Raw genomic sequence first — 15,996 nt, 5'->3', positions numbered from 1 at the left:
CCACCTTCCCAACCCATACCACTAAGACTGTTCTATCTACAGCCCTGTTTTCACTGGTTATTTTTGGGATAAGGTCTCACTTTCTACTTGAGAACATGTCTGAGCCACAATCTGCCTACTTTAGCCTTCCCAGAGTTGCTAGAATAATAGGTACAGGCCTACCACATCCAGCTTCCTTCTGTGAAGATGGAGTTTGGTGGACTTTCCTGTCTAGACTGGCCTCAAACTGGGATCCTCCTGCTCTCAGCTTCCCAAGTAGTTAGGATTACAGACATAAGCCACTAGCATCAGACTTCAAATCAATTCTTGATTGGATTGAGATAGGCCCACTCCTTTTCCTCTATGTTATATATAGGCAAAGAGGTATCTTTAACTAGTTGTTTAACTAGAGGTATGTTAACTAGTTGTTTTGTTTTGTTGCCAGTCCTAGGGCTTCAACTCAGGGCTAAGGCACTGTCCCTGAGCTGCTTTTGCTCAAGCAACCCTACCACTTGAGCCACAGCACCACTTCCAGCTTTTCTGTTTATATGGTACTGAGAATCAAACCCAGGGCTTCATGCATGCTAGGCAAGCACTCTACCAGTAAGCCACATTTCCCAGCCTGATGTTATCTAGTTTTATTATATGTTCTGTACAATGTCAAAGATGCAGAAAAGAATTACTAGATATGCAAAGTTACATTAAAAAATGACCAATAACCAGAGGGAAAAAATAAACATTAGAACCAGACTGAGGGCAACATATTAGGAGTTAATACACTACTATTTTTATTTATTTATTTATTTTTTGGGTCCAGTTTTGGGGCCTAAACTCTGGGCCTGGGCACTGTCCCTCAGCTCTTCAGCTCAAGGCTAGCGCTCTACCACTTGAGCCACAGCGCCACTTCTGGCTTTTTTCTTTTTGCTTATGTGGTGCAGAGGAATCGAACCCAGGGCCTCATGCATGCAAGGCAAGCGCTCAACCACTGAGCCACCTTCCCAGCCCTACACTACTATTTTAAACAGCACTTCATGAATGGCCCATCCTTTCCCCTGTGCTTCAAAAAGCTACACTTGCTGAAAATTAAATTTGCACTTATGATAAATTTGTCTATAGACTGTATCTGCTCTAAAACCCAAAGGTTTACAATATCATTTTATAACTCAGTTTCAAGTAACAGAAATTCAGCTCAAATTATAAAAATATTATAACTATGAAACTAGGGTATCTAAAACCAGGTCTTTTTTTTTTTTTTTTGTCGGTCATGGGGCTTGAATTCTGGGTGCTGTCCATGAACTCTTCAGCTGAAGGCTAGTACTCTACCACTTTGAGCCATAGCACCATTTTCTTTCTTTTTTTTTTTTTTTTTTTGGTCGGTCGTGGGGCTTGAACTCTGGGCCTGGGCGCTGTCCCTCAGCTCTTCAGCTCAAAGCGAGCGCTCTACCACTTGAGCTACAGCGCCACTTCCGATTTTCTGGTGGTTTATTGGAGATAGGAGTTTCACGGTCTCTTCTGCCCAGGCTGGCTTTGAACCGCGATCCTCAGATCTCAGCCTCCTGAGTAGCTAGGATTACAGGCGTGAGCCACTAGCGCACGGCTTCTTTTTTTTTTTTTTTTGGTGGTTAATTGGAGATAAGAGTCTCATGAACTTTCCTGCCCTGGCTAGCTTTGAACCGCGATCCTCAGATCTCAGCCTCCTGAGTAGCTAGGATTACAGGCACGAGCCACCAGCACCCAGCCTAAAAGCAGATCTTTTATAGACTTGGTTGTATCCACAGGCTCAGAAGATGTCATCAGTGTTCATATTTCTTTTTCCTTTTTTTTTTTGGTCAGTCGTGGGGCTTGAACTCTGGGCTTGGGCACTGTCCCTGCACTCTTCAGCTCAAGGCAAGCACTCTACCGCTTGAGCCACAGCACCACTTCTGGTTTTCTAGTGGTTCAAAGCCAGCCGGGACAGGAAAGTCTGTAAGACTTTGATCTCCAATAAACCACTAGAAAACTGGAAGTGGCGCCATAGCTCAAGTGGTAGAGCACTTGCCTTGAGCTAAGAGTGCAGGGATAGTGCCCAAGCCCGAAGTTCAAGCCCCACCACTGACAAAAAAAAAAAAAGAGAGAGTCTCACGGACTTTCCTGCCCAGGCTGGCTTTGAACAGCGATCCTCAGATCTTAGCCTCCTAAGTAGCTAAGATTACAGACGTGCAGTGTTCATATTTCTTCATCACTCAAACAGACTCTCTTCATTTGTTTTTTTTGTTTGTTTGTGGGGCCTGAACTCTGGGCCTACGCGCTGTCCCTCAGCGCTTCAGCTCAAGGCTAGCGCTCTATCACTTGAGCTACAGTGCCACTTCCATCTTTTTTCATTTTGCTTATATGGTGCTGAGGAATCGAACCCAGGGCCTCAGGCATGCAAGGCAAGTGCTCTACCACTGAGCCATCTTCCCAGCCCCAGACTCTCTTCATTTGATGGACATTATAGTCATTCCTAACCCTTTTTGCCAGTTTCATTGAAAAGTTCCATATTGGTCTTAGATCAACCTAACTGATGGCTTACACATCTCTTCAGCCAGAGATATAGGGCTCTGCTGATTGGCCAAGCCATTCCCACTCCTGATGTGACATGACGCTGAGGTCAGCCTCACTTCAACCAAAGGAACAGTTTCTAGGCTGGGAATGTGGCTTAGTGGTAGAGTGCTTGCCTGGCGTGGATGAAGCCCTGGTTTTAGTTCCTCAGTACCATATAAATAGAAAAGGCTGAAAGTGGAGCTGTGGCTCAAGTGATAGAGTGCTAGCCTTGAATACAGGGAGGCTCAGAGACAGTGCCCAGGCCCAGAGTTCAAGCCTCAGGACTGGCAAAAAAAAAACAACAGTTTCTCCCCTGAAACTTACTAGAAGTAAGAAAAGCACAAGGCCCTGAGTTTAGTCCCCAATACTGCCAATGGAAAGAAAAAAGAAACCTTTTTTTTTTTTAATTGTGAAAATACTGTACAGAGTGGTTATAATTATATGGGCAAGATAATGAGTACATTTCTTATCAAGCATTGTTGCCTCCTCCTTTGTTTCCCCTTCCCATCCTTTCCCATATACCCTCCCTGTCCCCCCCTCCAATCTCCCCCCCCACCCCCGCCCACCAAAGTTGTAAAGTTCGTTTTTCGACATAACAACTCGTACATCTCATTGTTGCAGTGGGTCTACCTGTATAAGAAACCTTTCTTGTGACTAAGTCACAAATAGAAAATGTACCTTTGTTAACTGTAAGGCCAGGTTCCCAAACATACATACACCTCATTGTTATATTTTGACTAGGTTGTATACATTTTTCCCCCATGTGAATTTTAGAATTGGCTTGTCAAATTCCATTAAAAAATGTTGGGTTTTAGCTTGGGATTGTGTAGGATTTATAGATTTATTTAGGGAGACATGACATCTTTACAATATTAAATTTCTTCATCCAAATAAAAGATTGTATTGCCATTTATTTAGGGCTTCTTTTATGTCCTTAAGTAAATTTTTATAGTTTTCTTTAGATAGGTCTTCCACATTTCCTGCTAGACCTTTATTCTAACTTGTAAAGTTTTTTGTTGATATTGTCTGTTAGCCATCTCCCTCTCCTCATTCATATTCTGTAATTGATGATTAGAGATGTAAATAAAAGGTAGAAAGTTTTTAATTTTTTTATACAAAAAAAACTGACTACCTATCTGTACTTCAACATTATTTTCTTATTATGCCAAGCCCCTTAGAATTTTTAGGTTGAATAACTACATCTGCAAATAAAAATCTTTCTTTCTAATATTTCAGTTCTTATTTTACACTTATATATGTATGTATGTATGTATGTATGTATGTATGTCAGTTGTGGGGCTTGAACGCAGGGCCTGGGCACTATCCCTGAGCTTTTTCTACTCAAGGCTAGCACTCTATTGCTTTGAGCCACAGCACCACTTCTGGTTTTCTAGTAGTTAATTGGAGATAACAGTCTCAAACTTTTCTCCCATGCTGGCTTCAAATGACATCCTCAGATCTCATCCTCCTGAGTAGCTAGGATTACAGGCATGAGCCACCTACATCTGGCTCAGCAATACATATATTCTTTTTTTTTTTGGGGGGGGGGGTCCGGTCGTGGGGCCTGAACTCTGGGCCTGGGCACTGTCCCTCAGCTCTTCAGCTCAAGGCTAGCGTTCTACCACTTGAGCCACAGTGCCACTTCCAGCTTTTTTCTTTTTGCTTATGTGGTGCTGAGGAATCGAACTCAGGGCCTCAGGCATGCAAGACAAGCGCTCTACCACTGAGCCACCTTCCCAGCCCCCAATACATATATTCTTATGTCTTTGTAAACATTATTGACATGAACCTTAAGTATGCTTTGAATTATCCCTGTCATTGTTTGCTCTATGTATCTCTAACCTAAAAATAAGTTAATTGGCTGGGCATCAGTGGCTCACACCTTTAATCCTAGCTACACAGGAGACTGAGATCTAAGGATTGCAGTTAAAACCCAACCCAGGCAGGAAAGTTCATGAGACTTATTTCCAATAAACTACTCAGAAAAAGCCAGAAGTCGAATCATGGCTCAAGTGGTAGAACACTAGCCTTGAGCAAAAGAAGTTCAGAGACAGTGCCCAGGCCCTGAGTTAAAGCCTCAGAACTGGCAAGAAAGAAGAGGAAGGGGCTGGGAAGGTGGCTCAGTGGTAGAGCGCTTGCCTTGCATGCATGAGGCCCTGGGTTCAATTCCTCAGCACCACATAAGCAGAAAAGAAAAGCCGGAAGTGGGGCTGTGGCTCAAGTGGTAGAGCGCTAGCCTTGAGCTGAAGAGCTGAGGGACAGAGCTCAGGCCCAGAGTTCAGGCCCCACGACCAGACCCAAAAAAAAAAAAAAAAGAAGAGGAGGAGGAGGAGGAAGAGGAGGAGGGAAGAAGAAGGAAGAAGAACAAGAAGTTGTTATTAACTAAACTGGGTGTCAGTAGCTAAGAGAGAGGAGGAGGAGGAGGAAGGAAGAAGAAGAAAGAAGGAAGAAGAAGGGAGAAGAACAAGAAGTTGTTATTAACTAAGCTGGGTGTCAGTTGCTAAGAGACCAGGAGGATTGCAGTTTGAAGCCAACTTGCACAAAAAAATCCAAGACTCCATCTCCAAAATAACTAGCATAGAGCCAGACTGGAGGTGTACTGGAATTGATAGAGAGCCAGCAGTAATCAAGCACTCTGAGAAAGTGCTGGTCTCCTGAGTTTGAGCCCCAGTGGGGAAAAGCCATCTGAGGGTTGGCAGCATGGTTCAAGTGATAGAGTGTGTCTGCCTAGCAAGCACAAAAACCCTTAGTATTTCAAAAAGATTAAAAAGAAAAAAATAGCTAAAAGCGATTATAAGACTATTCAGTCATGATCTAAAGAGATCAAACAAGATATTAGAAGTTTAAACTTCTAATAGAACCTCTAATATCCATAACCACTCCTATTAAATAAAAGTGTGAATTGGGCCTTTAAAGTTAGACATCACTAAAAATTGAATGACACAAGTATAAAATGAGGGACTGTGTGCTCAGGTGAAGCCCATCTCCCTACCCAGGAGAGCCTTGGCCTTTCAATGGGTAGCATGCTTAACTATACTTGAAGCTCCTAGGTGCCAAACCATTTAGTGCCTTGGCTGTCTATCCCACTGCCTTGGAAGATGGATTCTTTTCATCTCTGAGCTTCTACTTACTTATTCGCTTCCTCATCTACTTGTGGTGTTGGGACCAAGCTTCCAGGATCTCTGAGCAGCACCTCCTCCAAGTTAGGACACAGCTCCTAGCTGTCCTGCCCCTACCCTTGGGGAAATCATCATCAGTTCTTGACGGCTTGGCAAGGGTTCTTGGGCAGTGTTCAGGGTCTGTGGTGTCAGACCCTGGATGTTGTGATGCCCTGGGTACTGTGATACGCTGTATCTGGGACAGGGAGTAGATGAGAGACTCTACCACTTTGTGGCAAACTAGGATTTAGCCACTTGTGTATCTGTGTTTGAACTTTCTTACAATGTGATCTGACTTTCAAGAGCCTCTGGGTCTCCAATGCCACTGGAGAGGCAGGGGTAGAATTATTTGGGCAGAAATCATGACCGTTGTCTCTCAGGCACTGAGCTATGGGTGGGGGTGGGGGCACAGATGAGCTCAGCAGGGTGAAGTTAGTCACATGTGCACGTGAATTCCTTGGCTTCAGAGCCACCCCGTGGTACTCCTTTCCCCTCCCTGCTCACTTGTCTATGGTCTAAGTCTTTGTCATGAGAAGACTGGCCTCACACTCACACAATGCAAGAATTTCTGATCCAAGTGTCCCATTTTCAGGCAGTCTGAAGCTAGAATGAGCAAAGATGGAAACCTGCCCAAAGAAGGTGGACAGGTAGGGCCTGGGAGGTAGTGGGTTATACTGTGGGATATGAACAGATTAGGCCAAAGGGAGGAGTCTCCAGCTCACATGTTCTTGGAACTAATACTTCCAATCCTGGTTGCTTCATGATCAAGAGGAGGTTGATTCCAGCCTCTCCCTGGCTTGGAATGGGATCCTGTCCCCATAAGGCCACTAGGTCTGGAGGCTTGTGTGCTCCTCAGAGCAGCCAGGAAGTGGAGATACACAAGTCTGGTTGGCTTGAGTTGGTTGGTATTATTACCTGCCTTCTATCGGCCCTTGAGTTAGCTTGATCCATGATAGTACCCAAGACTGTCAGAAGTACTTCTTTTTTTAATTTTTTATTTATTTTTTTTTGGGGGGTCCGGTCGTGGGGCCTGAACTCTGGGCCTGGGTGCTGTCCCTCAGCTCTTCAGCTCAAGGCTAGCACACTACCACTTGAGCCACAGTGCCACTTCCGGCTTTTTTCTTTCTGCTTATGTGGTGCTGAGGAATCGAACCCAGGGCCTCATGCATGCAAGACAAGCACTCTTACCACTGAGCCACCTTCTCAGCCCTGTCAGAAGTACTGACCCAAGTCTCCTATGTGCCTGTCATAGATTCCAGTGCTAGGGAATGAAAGGGCTGTTGTAGTTGAGGCTGGTGGTTGGTCCTGACAGATAGGACAATACCTATGGAAGGACCAGTGGGCCTTCTCTACCTCCTTTCCCCTTTGCACTTGTCTCTAGGCAGAATGGAGGAAGCTTACTGACATCAGACAAGACAAGGAAGAAGACAGGTTGCAAAGGGCATGATTGGGACTGCTCTGAAGCTTGAAGTCCCCTTTCACACTTTCTGTCTCTGGGTGTTCTGTGCCCTCCTGGTGGCAGATACAGGAAATGGGGATCTCGTCCTCTAGAGGAAGTGAGTGCGTAGCCAGGCCTTCACAGGAACCAGGTCGAGCAGCTAAGTAAACACTTGGACTTTTCTTTCCCTTCAAGATGCATTCTCTTGTGCTTCTGCTTTTTACTACCATTCCTTTATTGTTAGCACTTCCAAAAATGAAAACAAAACAAGATCATATACTCTGTACTTTGCTGTAAATAAAGAATGAATGAAAAAGAAAAAATAATGAGGGACTGTTTTGGGATGGGAACCAGTGGAGGAGGGATCATGAAAGGATAGGGTAAAGAGGGGTGAATTTAAGTGAAGTACTTCATTCGTATGTATGAAAACAGAATAATGAAAGTGGTTGAAAAAAAAATTTTTAAGGGTAGCAGGAGCTGGTGGCTCATACCTATAATTCTAGCTACTCAGGAGGTTGAGATCTGATGATCACAGTTCAGAGCCAGCTAGAGCAGAGAAATCTGGGATACTCTTATCTCCAATTAACCAGCAAAAAGATGGAAGTGGAGGTAAGACTCAATTGGTAGCACATCAGCCATGAGTTGAAAAAGCCAAGCAAGAACATAAAGTCACGAGCTCAAAACCCAGTATCATGCCCCCCCCCAAATACTATAAATTAAAAATAAATTTTTAAATGGGTAGGGGAAATAAGAAAGTAATAGAGAGGGGAAAAAAAGAAAATAATAGAGAGGGTAAATTTTCTTTATATATGAATGGAAATATCTCAGTAAAACTTTTGTATCATTGACATATACTAATATAAAGGAAATAGTGAAGCATATTTTCTTCTTTCTTGTCAATTTACATTCTTTGAGGAAAGTTTACCCAAAATAGTTACCTCTCACCAATATTTGAAAACCTTTTATTGACAGAAGGCCTCCTCCATCTTATAGCTAATACTTTATTAGCAGTTAAGGAAATCCATAGCTGTTTCATTATCTACCCCACAGCCTTACCAGTTTGATTTTATACTAATTCAAGTGGAATACCTAATTGTGCCTGAATGCAAGGAGGTACTTGAAGAGTAGAATTTGTGTCAAAAAGAATACAGGAGCCAGTATGAACAATTTCCCACCAGCCAAAGTTAGAGCACAAAATAAGTACAATGGTAATGGTTTATAACAATGAATTTTTTAAAGGCCATAGTTATACTCAAAATACATAAATAAGTAAAAGACAAAGGGGGAAATTTGGCTTTACAGAAGAATGCCAGTCAGTAAATTTAAAAGTGGTAGATTTAGAAAATCACCATTTTGTAGTCCCCCAGCATATTATGTGAGCCTGGCAATAGTCACCAGTGGATTCTAAGCTATTCGAAGAAAAATTGCTCAGAAACTGGCTGCTCTCATGGTCTCAAAATATGCCACACAGACATCTCATTCAGTATGGCAGAAAAGAATCTTTACATCAGAGAGATCTAGTAACTTCTATTTAGCCAAGAGATAAAGCTTATCTTCACCAACGTTGAAGTACTATGAATTCAAAAGCATACTTAATGAAGCCAGGAGCCAGTGGTTCACACCTATAATCCTAACTACTGAAGAGCCAACCTTGACAAGAAAGTCCGTGAGACTCTTTATCTCTGATTAACCACCAAAAAGACAGAAGTGGAACTGTGGTTCAAGTGTAGAGCACTGGTCTTGAGCACAAAAGCTTAGACCTGATTTCAATCTCAGGACACTACCTACACACACATCTGGAGATGTGGTAGGAAAATGTGGAGAAGTTGCAACCCCTGGTACATTGCTAATGGTAATGGTAATGTGAAATGATGCAGCAGTCACGGAACATGGTATGACTGTTGCTTGAAAGTTAAATACAAATCTGGGATCATGACTGTAATCCTAGCTACTCAGAAGGCTGAGGTCTGAGGATCACAGTTCAAAGCCAGCCCAGGCAGAAAAGTCTATGAGACTCTTATAAATAAACCACCAGAAAACCGGAAGTGGCACTGTGGCTCAAGTGGTAAAGTGCTAGCCTTGAGCTGAAGAGCTAAGGGACAGTGCCCAGGCCCAGTTTTCAAGCCCCCACAAACTGATGAAAGAAAGAAAAGGAAGAAAGAGAGAGAGAGAGAAAGAAAGAAAGAAAGAAAGGAAGGAAGGAAGGAAGGAAGGAAGGAAGGAAGGAAGGAAGGAAGGAAGGAAGGAAGGAGATCTTTGTTGCTTTGTATGTCCCTCCCCCACAGTATAACCCCTGCTTTCACTGTATTTGATGTCGGTATAATTTGTGGAGGGAAAGGGAAAAAACAAATCGTTTAAATAGGGATACAGGTGGACCCATTGCAACAATGAGATGTACAAGTCATCATGTTGAAAATGAACTTTACAACTTTGGTGGGGTGGGGGGAGGATGGGAAGGGGAAACAAAGGAGGAGGCTACAATGCTTGATAAGAAATGTATTCATGCTGGGAAGGTGGCTCAGTGGTAGAGCGCTTACCTTGCATGCATGAGGCCCTTGGTTCGATTCCTCAGCACCACATAAGCAAAAAGAAAAAAGCCAGAAATGGTGCTGTGGCTCAAGTGGTAGAGTGCTAGCCTTGAGCTGAAGAGCTGAGGGACAGCGCCCAGGCCCAGGGTTTAGGCTCCACAACCGGACCCAAAAAAAAAAAAAAAAAAAAAAAGTACTCATTATCTTGCCCATGTAATTGTAACCCCTCTGTACAGTATTTTCACAATAAAACAAAGAAAAGGGATTATAAACAGAAATAGAGAGAGAGAAAAGGAAGGAAGGAAGGAAAGAGAGAGAGAGAAAGGAAGGAAGGAAGGAAGGAAGGAAGGAAGGAAGGAAAATACAAAATTACCATGTGATCCAATAATCCCACTTCTGGGTTTATACTCTGAAGAACTGAAAGAAGAATTTGAATAGATACCTTATTTTCCACACCCAAGCTTCTATCTAATATATGATCCAAGAAATAATTGATTGGCCAGTGAGTACGAGATGAAAGATAAGACTCTTTCCTCTGGGTAGAAATCGTGGTTTATGTCTTTGAAACCACAGATGCTCTCCTCCGGTTGTATTACATAGTATATACAGACCACATGCTCTTGTGTTCTAGGCACATTCTAATTTCAAGTGCAGTGATTTGGTGCCTACCTTGAAATAATTAATCTCTGTGCTTGTTTCTTTTTTTTTCTTCTTTCTTCACGAAGACCTGAGGATGAGATTTTTTTGAAGAAGCTATCTAGAGGTTATTCGGTAGGAAAGGATCCTGATGCTCCTTTTTTCTACAGAGAAGAAGGAAACAAAAAATTCCAGGAGAAGGATTACATAGGAGCCGCAGTACTATACTCTAAGGTAAAAATGCTTCTAGCCCAGCAATTCAACAAGGCATATTTCTGTAGAATACAGAACCATATCGTTAATTTCATAACCAATGTTATTTCTGTGTATAATTTGTGAATTGAATTTGAAAAGTAAATTGGTAGAATTCTGTTCTTGATTATATTCTGAAACAAAGGATAGTTTATATGCTCTGAATCTCATCAAGGAACTTCTATTCCCATATTTCTTCAGACACTTTGTAGCAATAAGTTTATTAGCCCCTTGTCCTGTCTTACCATGTATGTCAGCTCTCACTGAATTGCTTGCCATTTTAGTCTAACTGACTGATAAGAATGATGAATAGGCTGGGCGCTGGTGGCTCACGCCTGTAATCCTAGCTACTCAGGAGGCTGATATCTGAGGATCGCGGTTCAAAGCCAGCCCGGGCAGGAGAGACCGTGAGACTCCTATCTCCAATAAACCACCAGAAAACCGGAAGTGGCGCTGTAGCTCAAGTGGTAGAATGCTCGCCTTGAGCTGAAGAGCTGAGGGACAGCGCCCAGGCTCAGAGTTCAAGCCCCACGACCGACAAAAAAAAAAAGAATGATGAATAGTCCTGATTTAGATACAGAACAGCTATTTTGTTTTGTTTTGTTTTTGTTCTAATCCTGAGGCCTGGGCATTGTCCCAGTGCTTTTGTGCCATTTGAGCCACAGCTCTACGTCTAGCTTTTTAGTGGCTAATTAAACATAACAGTCTCACAGAGCTGGGCACTGGTGGCTCATGCCTGTAATCCTAGCTACTCAAGGGGGCTGAGATCTGAGGGTCATGGTCCAAAACCAGCCAGGGCAAGAAAGTCCTTGAGACTCTCATCTTCAATAAACTACTTTAAAAAGGGGGAAAGTGGTGCTGTAGCTCAAGTGATAGAGCACTATCCTTAGCACAGACCCAGGGACAGTGCCTAAGCACTTAGTTTAAGCCCAAGGACCAGAGAAGAAAAAAAAAAAGAGTCTCACAGACTTTCTTACCCCAGGCTGGCTTCAAACTGTGATCCTCAGCTCTTGTCTCCTGAGTAGCTAGGATTACAGGTGTGAGCTACCAGAGCCCTACAGAATAGCTAGATTTTAACCAATCACAGTGTTAGCTTACAACTAAAATAACTTAAGTGACATTAGAAAGGGAAATGAGCTAGCTGGGCATGATGCCACATGCCTGTAATCACAGCTGCTCAGGAAGGAAAGATAGGGTCATGAATTTGAGGCAAGCCCAGGAAAAAGTAGCCTTGAGACCATGTCAAAAACTAAAAAAATAAGCCAGGCACCAGTTGCTCATGTTTGTAATCCTAGCTAGTCAGGAGGCTGAGATCTGAGGATCGTGGTTCAAAGCCAGCCTGGGCAGAAAAGTCCCTGTGAGACTCTTATTGCCAATGAATCACTCAAAAACTAGAAGTGGTGCTGTGGCTGAACTGGTAGAGCTCTAACCTTGAGCACAAAGAGACTCAGGGACAGCGCCCGGGCCGAGTTCAAGCCCTACAACTGACATAAATTAATTAATTAATTAATTCATTAATACTAGCAACAGCAATGATAATAAAAGGGCAGGGAGCATAGCTCAATGATAGAATGATTGTCTGGAATGTGCCAGGACTGGATTCAATCTTACAACCCTTAAAAAAACAAGGAAAATGAGGTGATTGGTCACAGCCCAGTTGAACTTCATCTTAAAGGTTGTTATCAAACATACTTGTATTTGAAGCTGTCAAATACTTTAAATTATACTGACCACACCAACTTCAATTTTGAGGAAGAATCATGGCTTTTAACAGTCTGACAATCTGTTACTCTTATTGGTCTGCTTCTATTGTAGGAACTGGAACAAGATCCCCTGAGAAAATTCCTTCTATTTTCTTTTAAGAGTCTTATATGGGCTTAAGTTACAAATATTTGAATCCCCTGAATCCCTTTCATATTAAAAGAATGAGTGTAAGTGGTTGGGAGTAGCCCAGTGATAGAGTGCTTGCCTAACATACATGAGGCCAGGGTTTGATCTCCAGGATTGAAGAAAATAAATAAATTTAGGACTGGAGGCATGACTCATGGTCGAACACTTGCCTAAATAAACACAGGGTCTTCAGTTTAAATACCAGTACTACCATACACTTACAAAAATCTACTGGAAGCCATGCATCAGTGGCTCAAATCTGTAATCCTGGCAACTCAGTAAACTGAGATCTGAAGTCAACCTGAGCAGATAAATCCAAAACACTTTGTTTGTTTGGTGCTGATCCTGGGTTTGGGCCTAGGTACTGTTCCTAAGCTTTTTCTGCTCCAGGCTTAGTGCTCTACCACTTGAGCCAGAGCTCTAATTCCAGCTTTTTGGTGGTTAGTTGGAAATAAGTGTCTCATGGGTTTTCCTTCCCCAGACTAGCTTTGAACTGCAATCCTCAGGTCTTAGATTATAAGCTTGATCCACTGACACCTGGCCCAAGAGACTCCTTTTTTTTTTCTTTCTACAAACATTTGGCAGTTGTTTTTTTTTTTTTATTGTGAAAATACCGTACAGAGGGGGTTACAATTACATGGGCAAGATAATGAGTACATTTCTTATCAAGCATTGTTGCCTCCTCCTTTGTTTCCCCTTCCCATCCTCCTCCCCCCCTCCCCAAGAGACTCTTATCTTCAGTTAACTAGCAAAAAACTGGAACTTGGAGGCATGACTCAAGTAAGAATACTTTCCTAGCAAACACAGACCCTGAGTTCAAATAGCAATACCACCAAAAATAGTATAACTTTGAAGAGCGTACTCTGAATCTCTAACAGGCCCACCCTCAAGATTTGAAAGTAATTTTCCAAAAACTGTCAGACCTATAACAACGGTGGTAGACAGCTGATAAAAGCCCTGCTTTGTGGTGGTATAAGAGTATAGAGTAGGCTGGGCGCTGGTGGCTCACACCTGTAATCCTAACTACTCAGGAGGCTGAGATCTGAGGATCACGGTTCAAAGCCAGCAGGGGCAGCAAAGTCTGTAAGACTCTTATCTCCAATAAACCACTAGAAAACCAGAAGTGGTGCTGTGGCTCAAGCAGTAGAGCCCTCGCCTTGAGCTGAAGAGTGCAGGGACAGTGCCCAAGCCCAGAATTCAAGCCCCACAACTGACAAAAAAAAAAAAGTATTGAGTGGAATAGTATTAGTGATTGCTGAAAGATTAAAATCCATTAGATGTAATGATCCAGTGATAAATGGCTTAATAGTTCTTTTTAGAGCTAATCTCTTCAACTGTATGTGTATTCATCATAAATGTGAGCACATAAAAAGTTATTTAAGGATGGGGCTGGGAAGGTGGCTCAGTGGTAGAGCGCTTGCCTTGCATGCCTGAGGCCCTGGGTTCGATTCCTCAGCACCACATAAGCAAAAAGAAAAAGGCCGGAAGTGGCGCTGTGGCTCAAGTGGTAGCGTGCTAGCCTTGAGCTGAAGAGCTAAGGGACAGCACCCAGGCCCCAGAGTTCAGGCTCCATGACCGGACCCAAAAAAAAAAAAAAGAAAAAAGAAAGTTGTTTAAGGAAAACAGGTAGAAGACAAAGTGAAATCAGACAAAAAAAGTAAGGTTTTTCTCTGTATGTAGTGGGAGATGTACTTCCTATTCTATGGAGCTGGTATTTCAGTGATTATGCTACTTTGCAATTTTATAGAGAGCTGCTATTTTCTTCTTTTTTAAAAAAATAGTACTTGTTTTTTCTCTGTAAAAGTAATAAATGTTACTTTGGAAAATATAGAAAAGTATAAAGAGTAAGAACAAGGTCATAACCAGTGATAAGCACTGTTAACATTTTTGCTTATATCCATCCAACCAGACTTTTTCCTCTGAAAATGTGTTTTCCTTCTACAAAATTGGGATAATGCAGCACTTAGTGTTTTGTAACCTGCCTTTTTTCCCCTCAACAATTTACTGTGCCCATTTTCTCATGTTATTAAATTTTCCACCACAATGTGATTTTCTGCAGCTGGCACAGTGTTCCGTTACAGAGAAGAAATGTACTCAATTTAACATCTAATGTTACCGTGCTGTTTGGTATCATAATGCTGTAACAAGCATCTCTATGTAAATGTTTGCATACAACTGATTGTTTCCTCAGGATAAATTCATGGAAGCATGGAAAAGTAGTTGCGGGGTCAGAAGGAAACACAGTACCTAGGCCCACGCCCCAGAAGGCTTTTGGAATTTGATGCTGAATTGTTCTCCAGGAAAGAACTAGTTACCATCTCTTCTGACAGAGTATAAGATATTTATTTCTCTGTATCCTGAGCAATACTGGTTATTATTGTTATTTTTTAATAAGTAATATGGTCACACAGTTAAATTTAAAAGTTGCAAGAATATACAGTATAGGCTACTTCTCCTGCCCTCTGGCCATTTTATTTTCCATCCCCATAATCTAGCATCATTAAATGTACTATATCTCATGCATATATAAATGAATAAAACATAACCAAGCACAGGGGTACTCACCTGTAGTCCCAGCTACTTGGAAGACTGAGGCATGAAGGTCACTTGAGTCCAGGAATTGGAGAACAATCTGGACAACATAACAAGACCCTCTCACTAAATAAATAAACAAGTCTAGAGGTATAGCTCAGTGGTAGGACCTTGGTCTTAATTCCCATTAACAAAATTAATCTTAGCGAAAATGTTTTTATTTTACCCAAATAAAAACATACTGGCTGGGTGCCAATGGCTCGTGCCTGTAATCCTACTCAGGAGGCTGAGATCTGAGGATCACAGTTCAAAGCCAGCTCGGGCAGGAACATCCATGAGACTCTTATCGTCAATAAACTACCAGAAAACCTGTAGTAGTGCTGTGGCTCAAGAGGTAGAGCACTAGCCTTGAGCTGAAGAGCTCAGGGACAGCACCCAAGCCCACAGTTCAAGCCCCACCAACAAAAACAAAAACATACTGCTCAGTAGCATATATTTTGCAGTTTTAATGCCTTTTCACATTGGTACATAAGGAGCTTCCTCTTTTTTTTTATGGTTCCGTGGTATTTCATTAAATAGAGGTGTCATTTATTTAACTAGATTTCTGTAGATGAGCATTTGTTTCCTGTCTTTTGTTCTAACAATTTTTATGAGAAACTTTGCATATGTCATTTTGTATGTGTCTATAAAGAAAATGATTATAAGATAAATTCATGGGGCTGGGATGGTGGCTCAGTGGTAGAGCGCTTGCCTTGCATGCCTGAGGCCCTGGGTTCGATTCCTCAGCACCACATAAGCAAAAAGAAAAAAGCCGGAAGTGGCACTGTGGCTCAAGTGGTAGAGTGCTAGCCTTGAGCTGAAGAGCTGAGGGACAGTGCCCAGGCCCAGAGTTCAGGCCCCACAACTGGACCCAAAAAAAAAAAAAAGATAAATTCATAGAAGAGGAATTACTTAGTTGATGATGTATCTATAGATATATATATTTTATATATATATATATGTATATATATATATATATAAA

General features: G+C 42.2%; 1 protein-coding gene across 2 annotated transcripts in view; it reads left to right on the top strand.

Moving 5' to 3' along the window:
* Positions 1 to 15,996, top strand: part of Smyd4 (SET and MYND domain containing 4) — a 51,351-nt gene that overhangs the window by 6,981 nt on the left and 28,374 nt on the right. For both annotated transcript variants that reach the window (XM_042673951.1, XM_042673950.1), the window contains exon 3: positions 10,391 to 10,535. In XM_042673951.1, the coding sequence (XP_042529885.1) occupies positions 10,391 to 10,535 (145 nt within the window). The remainder of the gene's footprint in view (positions 1 to 10,390; positions 10,536 to 15,996) is intronic.

This window comes from Dipodomys spectabilis, unplaced genomic scaffold (genome assembly GCF_019054845.1).
Source record: "Dipodomys spectabilis isolate Male_0828 unplaced genomic scaffold, ASM1905484v1 ptg000018l, whole genome shotgun sequence".
In the NCBI taxonomy this organism is placed as follows: Eukaryota; Metazoa; Chordata; class Mammalia; order Rodentia; family Heteromyidae; genus Dipodomys; species Dipodomys spectabilis.
The sequence above is the reverse complement of the archived record's forward strand: the minus strand, read 5'-3'. Positions and strand labels throughout refer to the sequence as shown.